General features: G+C 37.7%; 1 protein-coding gene across 2 annotated transcripts in view; it reads right to left on the bottom strand.

The window, feature by feature from the left end:
• The window catches only part of LOC134042532 (coiled-coil domain-containing protein 170-like), a 46,236-nt gene that overhangs the window by 32,789 nt on the left and 2,798 nt on the right, over positions 1–10,649 (bottom strand). The window contains exons 4-5 of one of the 2 annotated variants that reach the window (XM_062490032.1): positions 9,552–9,717; positions 7,832–8,554 (exon numbers count right to left, since the gene is read on the bottom strand). In XM_062490032.1, the coding sequence (XP_062346016.1) occupies positions 7,832–8,554; positions 9,552–9,717 (889 nt within the window). Of the gene's footprint in view, positions 1–626; positions 647–7,831; positions 8,555–9,551; positions 9,718–10,649 lie in introns of those variants that run through there. The other variant, XM_062490033.1, reaches the window with a different exon arrangement.

Raw genomic sequence — 10,649 nt, 5'->3', positions numbered from 1 at the left:
TAGTACAAGGGTTTGATCCTGCTAAGCAATATCCTCTAGTGTCTCCCTTAAATTCACATCAAAGCCAGCAAACCAGTTTCAAAGGAGGAAGAGATGCAAAGAAGAAATTCTTAGATAACTATAAATTCCTGCTCTGTGAAAGCTACTCCCTTCTCCAGCACTTAGTAAGAAGAATCTTTCTGGCCTTGAACTTGTAAAGATAAGCTATAATGATCAGCTGAAGTTCATGGGGCTTCAACTGCACCACACACGGACCACCGGGTACAGCACTGCACCTGCAGGAATTCTGTTTGGGGTTGGGTTTTTTGTTTGTTTGGGGGGGTTTGGTTTGTTGCTTTTTATTTTGTTTGGTTGTTTTTGGGGGGATTTTTTTTGGGGGGGGGGGGGGTTAAAGGCGAGATTAAATTGAACATTGCAAAGATGACTTGCAAAGGGGGTTTACGGCCAGCCTGTCTCAGCCTCTACAGCAACACCGACAGGAAAGGGGGAAGGAAGGGGGACGTATTTCCAAAGTCGGGGCTTTACTCCCTAATAGGGGAACTGCCAAAAAAAAAAACCCCCAATCCCTAAGCAAAGCCCCCCCCCCCCCCCCCGGCCCTTTCCGCCCTGCCCCGTCCCTCGGTTACCGCGGATCGGGCGCTCCGCTGCCCCGCCAGCCCTGGAGCCGCTCCCGGCACAGCCGCGCCCCTGGCAACGCGTCCGGGCAAGGACGGAGCGGGGCCCGGGGCAGGGAACCGGGGACAGCGCTCTCGGTGGCTGCAAGTGAGCACTCTCCACAAGGGGAAGCTCACAGAAACGCCGGGGTTTGCTGGGTCTGCTTGTTTTCACTTCAAGTAAACATTTACCTGGGAAAATTGGCTCAGGTTTTCCCGCAAGAAAAGAAAGTCAGAAGAGGCGAGCGGAGCAGAGAGGGCACTTGAGCGGCGGCTCCCGTTAGCCAGACAGGCTTTCCTTCTCCCCAGAAAACCTGCCAGAGGAGCACCCCCGCTAAAGCAGCCTTCCTTAAAGACTGCTGAGCTGCCTCCAGCTGAAAGAGCACCTCCTCCTCTTCTTCCTCACCTTTTATCCAGATAAAGTGGATAAACATGGGAAGAGAGGAGCTGAAGGTTGCAGTAAAAGAAAGTTAGACCTGCGGGTCTAACTATGGGGGCTGCACATCATTTTATCTGAAGAGCTTTAATCAGCCTTCGGGGACAGCGCCATCGCGCACCATTTCTGTACTCAAAAGTCAACAAGTACTTCGCCTTTCTCAGGAATTAATCATGTTTTCCAGAGGAGAAAAATAAAGACACTAGGGACAGTAGTAATTTTTTTGCCCATGTCCTTGTGTGCCTGATACCGTTTCACTGCTGCTGCCGAGGACACAGAAGCCCCCAAGCAGACGGTCACAATGCTCTAGGATAACCTCATTCTACCGTCCTAATCTATGAAGTATTTTTGATGGGTTTAATTTGTACCGGCAAATAAACCCAGAGGAAACCTGGCACATGTTTTACTATCCATTGAAAATTTGAACAAAAATATCATCCTGGTTTTGTCCAGCATTCGACTACAGCTTAATCTGTCAAACTACTGGAGTGGTGTGCAGATGCAGGATTAAATGATTGTGAAACTTTGTCCTCACTTCCCTGAGCAAAGTGCTGGAGCACACTTCCTCATCGCTAGTCCTGCAGTGCCACGGCTGGTTCGGGAGTTACACTTCAGCTGCTTCTACACCCCTGGTGAGGGGGAGAGAGTGCTTATACAGCTCTATCTCACCGCAGATCTATGGAGTTATTTGCCCCTAAAAAAAAAAAAAAGAAAAAAACCAAAAAAAACAACAAAAAAACCCACTTTATTCTGATGAACTGTAACAAGAGTTACAACAAAAAAGACACAAAAAGGGATTAAAAAAAGCAGAAATATCACGTAGCACTGAAAAAGAGCAGGTGCAATACCCACTCTTCAAGCCATTTGACTGAGAAAAAACTACCACATTGCGCAATGCACACACTGTAGAATACTTTACCCTTGTTTTCTAGTATTTAAAAGTAGAGTTCACAAAAGAATTTCATGTTTCTCTTTCCTTGACAGGGAATAATTTAGGAAGGGTTAATTTGGGGTTTTTAATTCTAAATAATTTCAAGGGGTCATTTTCATTAATCAAATTCTTCATGTTGTATTTCATGAAATACATGGAAAGGATGTTCTCAGCCTTTCTGAGCAAAGAATGATGCAAATCTCTTGAATGCAGTTACCTAATAAAGCCACACTGATTTTTAAAATAAAACATAATTTATAAATTACTACAAACTTTCTCTTCCATTAAAATGCTTGGAGTTGAGAAAAGATGCTATAATTGATTTGCGTTATGAAACCCCAATTCCAGTACCCAGTACACTCAAAAATGTACCAGCTGATATACTGCAGGTGTCTAAATGAGAATGGATGTGTAAAAACTTCAAAGCCAAAAGTCATGTGATGATGCCCCTGTGATGAGGTGGGGTCAGCAATTTCCTGAAGGAAATAACCTGGTTTTACAACCCTGGACTTCCCCCTGGACAAAGGAGGTGGTGAAAATGCAATATACATATGGGGGAACTAATCAGGCTTGGGAAAGTAGTGGGAATCTGTGTAAATAAAATCTACTAGTGCTGATGTATTAGATTAAGTTTCAGGAACTTAGACCAGACACAGAGTCCTTGAAAGTCTAAACTCAACCCACGCAGCTATTTTGCAAATCCTTGGTAGGTGGATCGTAGGTTTCCACATATGTACGAAAACTCCCTGATTTGCCCCAAGCAACTAGCTCCTGCTAATACTTCCATCACAATCCAGCAAAATAGTAGCAAAACTTCCAAGGGCCAATCTAACATCAGAGACGCAGACATAAAGTTGTGTATCCAATACATTATGAAAGTACCCAAATGCAGCTCTACTCCAGGATTACCTGAAAGCAAGAATACAACCAACCATGGAAAAATGGGGATGCTCTTTGTTCACATAAAGATACTCGAGCCCTCACAGACAGGTCCCTCCTGCCTGGAGGAATTTACCTGCCTCCTAATTCCCTAACCTTAGCCCAGGGACACACATAATCACTGAGCAGAAATAGGACCACTAGGCAGGTAACACTAGAATCACTGGACAGAAGGAAAACTAGGTGGAAAGCTCATTCACCTAGCTTGAGGGAGCACTCCTGGACCCTAAGCCTTTTTCCTGAATGGTTCTGCTTTTTACACAGATCCTAGACTTAAATTAACTATTTTGTGTGTATGTAAACCATCTAGGACCAGAACTAAGTGTACTTCCTGACCTGTGATAATCAATGGTATTTTTTTGGGAAGTGGGAGGTAAGAAATGAAACCTATTCCAAATGCAACTGCACAAAAAGCAGCAACAGGCCTTTCATCAATTATAGTCACTTGGAGAGCACCAGCCCTACCATGAGAGTGTGAGACTAATCAATTAGTTTACATTAAAAAAGCTAATAAAAAAGCCCATAGTATATATTTTGATGTATCTTACCTCAGCTTTTAATCTTTTACTTCATTAGACTTGAAAGAAGTGGAATCCCAGCAAAAATAAATTTCTAAAAGGATGAAAATTTTTCTTCAAAGGGAGTTTGAAAGATTATCATTATGTCACTGACTGAAAAGTGATACAACAGAAGCAGCACACAAGTCCTGAATATGTTTATTCACTCTATGTTATCACAAGACAACATTTTATATTTCTTTCATAGTGGAAACAAAGCCAAATGAGTTAAATGTCGAAAAAGCACTGTAGATAAAAACCCTTCTCACAGCATGTCTGCCAAATTCTCAACTGCAAAGATGAGGCAGAATGTGGATTAATCCATAAATTAATTCTTAATTCATGTAAGAATACATGTAAGTGCACTTTTTATTTGCAGGCTGTTAGAAACAGAACTATATCAGAAAGAATAAAAATGTACAGAAGTTTACTAAACCTTTTTTAAGGAAAAAAAATAGAAGCAAACAATAAACATAAACAGTCCATCTGATAGGACGTTTTTCCTCACATGTTCTGCCACTAGCATACGGAAAAGAAAGAAAAGGACCATTTAACCAGCATACTCTCAGTTTTATTTTAAAAACCTTAGATAAGTGTTAGGTGAATTTCAACTTACATTTTGCTTTAAATAAAAATAATTACAAGCTTTTCTTCTGTAATTTTGGGTAAACAAAGCTGGTAAACAAACAAACTTTAGTGAAGAAAACCCAACAGTTCTGTGTAAGATTCAATTTTGGAATTTTTATTTTGGACACAATTAAGAGTTTCTTTTTAGATTAAAACCATTTTATAGGGCAATTTTAATGCAACAGAGCAAACTTCTTTCCTATGCTGTTTGACAGCACAGGAGATAAATGTTCACATGGAACAAGTTGTTAACCACAAATGCAAACAACATTATGAACTTTAACTATTTCAACAACAACAGTTAGGGTTTATGGGACATGAGCAAGGTGCACAAACCAAACTGTTTTGAAAATATTTTAGTTACAGCAAGAGTAACACCAAAATATTTCCATTTTTGTTGAGAACACATGGAACACCTATCAGTTCTAGAAGTGATTCTAGAAATGACACCATCAGCTGCACCAACCTTAGTAAGTAATTACCAGATATATTAAAGAGATTCTCAATTATTTTTAAGGTTTTGAAATTTTAATAGGTGTATAAGTAGAGCAAAAATTAGAAAATTCCTTATTTTTGCCCTATCTTGTTACAGAAGAACATTTTATTATACTAACTCTTGTATCTGTATCTTTCAAGACCTCACTGAATAAATATGCTTTACAGGTTCATGCATAAAATCTGTTTCAAAGAAAAAAATTGGGAATTAAGACCTGAATTATTTTAAGTTGGCTTCCCCAGCCACAGAAATAGTATAACAATGTCTGACTTGCACAAAATTATATAATTTGTTTCAATATTCTTACAAGCTTCTAGTCATACAGTCAACTTATTTTCTACATCAAGCAATTTAAGAAACCTTATATACATAAGAAATTATTGTAGATATCTTACATAACTTATCAAGTATTCAGACAGATGTGTGTACTGCCTTTCACCGTGCCTGATAATACTTTCTTCCTATTTCATCAACAATGAAAGTCCTCATCAAAAACTGACTTAAAAATACAGTTGTTTAAAAGGTAGAAAACAAGAATAAAAAATAAAAAAACATTTTTTTGTAGTGGTCCATCCTCAGAATTACTGAAAATGCTTTTGGCTTTTGCCATAAATATTCAAATGGCATATGAAATGAAAATCTGAAAAATTTGGATGTACGAATCAGTAGCTCCTGAGTTATGCTCCTGTAGAAGCATTTTGGGCAATCAGTTGTAACACAGATGTATAGAAGGAGCTTTCTTAAATACTCAAGTAAAAAACCCGTTATATTACAGCACATGCTATTGTTCTAACACATGCTTCAGGTTATGTTTTTAAATTCCACCTAAACGCAATGGGTTCATGCTGCTATTCCATTAAGCTGTATTACAAAATGTAATTAACACAATAGCTACAAAAGCATTTCCTATTTTCAAGTAAACTGTATCAAATCCATCAGCAGAGCACCGTGCCACATTGGAATCTGTCTTCACAACTTTGTTGTGTCATGGGAGGCTGTAACACTGCATTTACAGCAACACTGATGTTATTTTATTCATAAAATCAACCGAAATGTTACAAAAGTATAGCCAACCAACAAACAAAAGTATGCTGCCTATTCAGTTCTGCCTAGAGATAGCACTTTGCAATTCCAGCTATAGAAGTCAAGCATTTGGAAGTTATGGCTGTGCATTCTTTAAACAGCCACACAATCACACTGTGTATTACCACATAAACTTCTCTTTGTGAGCGGCAAAAGATGGAAAGTGCACTTTCAATCAACTGGAGAACAGAACTATTTTTTTTTTCAGCATGACATCATGCCATACTTTAGCATTCACATGCTAAGCTAAGAATTACATATCTTGTAGTAATCTTCATAATTCAGCAACACTGAGCAAACGCCGCTGCATCTCTTAATTGATTTTGTATTTTGTAGGACTATATTTATCATAACTTCTTACTATTAATTTTCTCCAATCTGCCCTGTGAGCTCCCAGAAATAACAGCCAGAAAGCAACCTGTGCACAGGGACACATTAACAACCAGTAAAAAACTAAATCAAGTTTCTCAGCATGTGTAAGTATTGTGTAAGAGGCAAATCTGTCTGTCACGGGGAGTCAACAGTGACTTCCTCTTCTTGTCCATTATACACTTTTAAACCTCTCCAGCAAATTATCTCAGCACCTTACAAACAATATGAGCGCTCATATTGTCCCCAGTTCATTTTGTCTCTCTGAGCAAGGTATGATGTTCTCATTTCACATATTCCACAACTTCCATCTCTCTGTTCTTGACCCAAAGTTGTTATCAGCATTTTCAGTGATGAGACACTGAGGTTCCAGGGCACAGATTCATTGTGTCATTTGCATATTTGATCAAAGCACAAAAGCTGAAGTACTGCTGAGCTCTCTCCAGACGGAAACTGCCTCATGAAATTCCTTGTATCTTTGCTTTTGAATACTTGACCTTGGAACCTTAAAATGCCCTTTCAGATTTAAGAAGAAGAAACAAACACATATAATCAAAGTCATCAGCATTAGGAGCATATTTATCTATTGTATAGATCTTTGTTGCATGAACATAACATGCAGCAACTTTTGAGACCAGGAAGAAGAGTAGATATGGGAACCTAACAACTCCAGTTAACATGAACCTGTATGGCATATGCTTCTCTACCCTGTACTTGTCAGAGCAAATGGGGTTGTACATCCTCCCTGAAAATTAAGGCATCCTTCTTAAAAACAAACAAACAAACAAACAAACCCCCTCAAACAAATACATTTGAAAAATAAGGATAATTACCACAAGAGAAGGAAGCAGCAGTGTTTGAACCTCACACATACTCTGCTGACAGGCTACCTTCAGATCAAGTCTGCATTAAGTCTAAAATCCAGTTAATGTAGGTGCTTAGGTTTCGTCAAGTTTTTTTGTCTGGAGAGGCTTTTTTCTGTGCTTTTGGGTTTTTTTTGTTAGAGCTTTGTAAATAAACAGTATCTTCAATATTCTTAAAGTGAGATTGTCCTTTCTCCCACTAATCTTCCTACTAGATGGGACAACTCTCCCACAGGCAAACTGGCCAGCAACATTCACTTGCGCTTTAAAATTGAAATTCAATTTTCAATTCTACATGAATATTTACAAGCTGTCATCCAACAGCTTATCACTTAATGTAACACTGTACTATACTCAAAACATCAAAAGAATCTGTCTATAATTAATTTCTGAATTCTCTAAAACACTAATTTTCATGCAATGCATGAAATTACATGAAACACAAATTATTCTGAAATAAGTAAATTCATGCTAATGTGCCATTGGGGAAAGTGTTTCTGAAGCAGATTTTTCACTTATTAAGCTTTCACTCATTAAACTCATACCCACTGATGAGGAAAAAATATTATGGACAACTAAACATTCATCTTAATGATCTGCTGACACTGGACATTAGGAAAACAAAATGCATTGACATGCAGATTGATTTACATATACGAAGACAGTTTATAAATTTCTGCACAACATTTAAGTCTTTCATGGGACAAAAACATCAAATCACTTGAAAGGAAAAAGCACAAACAAAAAAGAATCTTTACTGAAGCCAAGCATGGAACAGAGAAAGTAATTAAAGTCAGAACTAATCCCTCTTTCACTTTCTCTCTTCACTTAACTAGAGACCAGCATCAAACTGAACCACCCCATATTTTCCACTTACCATCCACTCAGGTTCAGAAGCCTGAATTTGCTCACCTTGTCCAGGTTTCAGGCCAACCTGAGTGTCAGATTTCAGGGTTCTCAAACTACAGAGAGGCGCAGGATGAAACTTATTCAAGGCTTGATGAAATGGGACACTGCACTCCCATTTTCTATCTCCTGTCAATTTTCTATAGTTTAGATCACCTTTGAAAAGAAGCAAGTTTGACTTCTGTAGCTCAGCATACAAGTCAGGAGCAACTTCACTCATACTGGAAAAATCATGTGGTAAAGTCCAAAACATGTGGTCACAGAAAACCCAAACTCCCTTTTTCAAATTCCCCTCCCAGTTTATCCCACATCTAGACATCCACATATGATTAGCTGACCCCAGCTGTTTAATAGTCCAGTTAAAATCATGCTTTGTGGTATCTGATACATACCATGGAATACTTTTTCCATGAAAATAGACTTCATCAGCTAGCTTTGACGATAACAAGAAATCAGCCAACACAAGATCACTTACAAGTTCAAATCCAGCATTATCCAGGATTATGTCAACTCTAACATTACTTCTTTCTGTTCTATTTTTTTTGGCATTTACAAGTAGTGAGCAAACTTTTTCCATATCATTCACTAAGATGTAAGGTATCATGTTTTCCAGGGATCGCAAGGGACTAGATTTCTGAGAACTGTCTTTACCAGCTGAAAAAGAAAGGTCACACTTATTGCCCCACAATGACACCTAGAAGGAAAAAGAAAAAAAAAAAACAAAACATTTTCTAAGTCTCACTGTAGTTACATTCTCAGCTTCACATACACTGAAGATTTTGTTTCCTTGTTTTTGTATCAGATAATAAAGGTTCTAACTCCACATATTCTTCCAAGCTTTAATAAAACTCAACTTCTTGTGCAGTTATCTCAACACACGTAAGATTTTTGTGGAAGAAACCAAACACAGCTCTGTATTTACACAGGCGTCAGAAGTGACAAAGATGGAAGATTTAGATCAACATAAACACACTGATCACAAAGCTCAAAACAGAAATATTCTCCATACTGCAATTCCTAAAATATCAGTGGTAACACAAAAAAAGGAATAATAAAAGCAGATTTATTTTTTTTATTACATGCAGCCAAATAAGTACTTTAGGTATATTATGTAGTATTTTAAGTAATCACTAATGAGCCCTTTGTAAAGATTCATCCAATACTTGGTGTACACTGTTGCCAGCTAATGGACTTATTTGCAATTCTATGATACTTTGGGCCTTCTACCCAAAGGTGCTATATTCCAAAAATAATACTGTATAAAGCTTTTAAACCACTTCTGACCCAGACTGACTTCTAATTTTTTTCTCCAAATAAGTTTAAAAACATTTAAAGTGCCAACTACAATTAACTGTTTAAGAAATTATAGGTAAATATCAAAAAGTTCATCTGGATTTTGACTTAAAATGTTTGAGAGATACTGGTCTCAAATGAAGAATTGCTGGGTTTTCATATACACAACAAAGACCAGCAGTTAATAAAAAAGTGTCACATTCAATACAAATACCCAAAACAAATATTTTCAGAATAGAAGCAATACAGTACGCCTATCAGGACTATATCACACTTTTACAAAACAAAGATCTGTATTTTAATTTCTATATGAAGCTCAGATTCTTTATGACCTCAAATTCTTGTTTGTTTCATAGGAGAGATATTTTATATCATTGTGTTAAGCACTACCAGTTTACCTGCAATAGCTTAAGAAGTTCCTCCTGAAGTTGCTTTTCATCTAGATCCTTGATGTTCTTAAGAAGTTCCTGAAAGTAAGTGCATAAGGCAATAATAGCTTCTTGGGATTCAAAGAAATTTTGAGCCTTTCCTTCCTTAAATACGTCAAAGTTGTCAATAGGTGGGCTAAAAAGAGAAGAACAAATATGTTGACATACTTCCCACAATTGGTCATTACACCACATGCAAAGGAAGCTCAAAGGTCAGCTTTTTTAGACTGTACTACAGGCCCTAGTTAGATTTTCCACTTCTAATTTGTCATACTAGATTTTCACACATCTCTGTAAGTCTAATATTGCATCTTGCTAAAACAGACACTATGCAAGGCATCTTTACACAGCAATGTTCTGAAAGTGAACAAGTATTCAATCACAGCAACTCTGGGAACTGCACATTGAAGCATTTTGAACTCAAATCTTCAGACAAGAGAATTAAAACTGAACACACAAGTGAACTGAAGTCAAGAAAAGCTGGCCTGACTTTAAATGTGTTTCTGTATGCTGAAGTGCACTTCCAACACCAAATTCTCTTCCAGTGACAGGAAGTTATCACTATGAAAGGCTTTACTAGGATTTTGGAAAATTACCATGGCAAATAAGAATGCTGTAATATATAAAAATTATAGACCAATCTATTATGATACATGTTTGCACAATGACCTTTCAACAAATGACCGAACTTCCATCCAAGCATATGCTTAAGAGCAAGTAAATAATGGAGATGAAGACACTTAAAACCTAATAATGAAAAGTATCTGCTCAGTTTTTAAAGTGCAATCCAGTGGATCAACCTCGTATCTGAAGCTTTTGGTACAAGAGTTCAAATTATACTACATACCAGTAGAAACTGAGTCCCATTACTGTGTTTGCATTTCTGCAATACTAAGGGTAAATCCAGTTCTTGCGGAGCTTTCAAATTTTTTTGGCAGCAACGTGATCTTAAACTCTTCATTCCTACCCCATGACATTGTACTGGCACATCTCCATGGTACCAGCACAACAAGTTTTTCATGCCCAGTTATTTTTAACCAGTATCAACTCCCAAAGTTTGATGCAACA

The sequence above is a fragment of the Cinclus cinclus genome, chromosome 3 (genome assembly GCF_963662255.1).
Source record: "Cinclus cinclus chromosome 3, bCinCin1.1, whole genome shotgun sequence".
NCBI lineage: Eukaryota > Metazoa > Chordata > Aves > Passeriformes > Cinclidae > Cinclus > Cinclus cinclus.
This window is presented reverse-complemented; position numbering and strand designations above follow the sequence as displayed.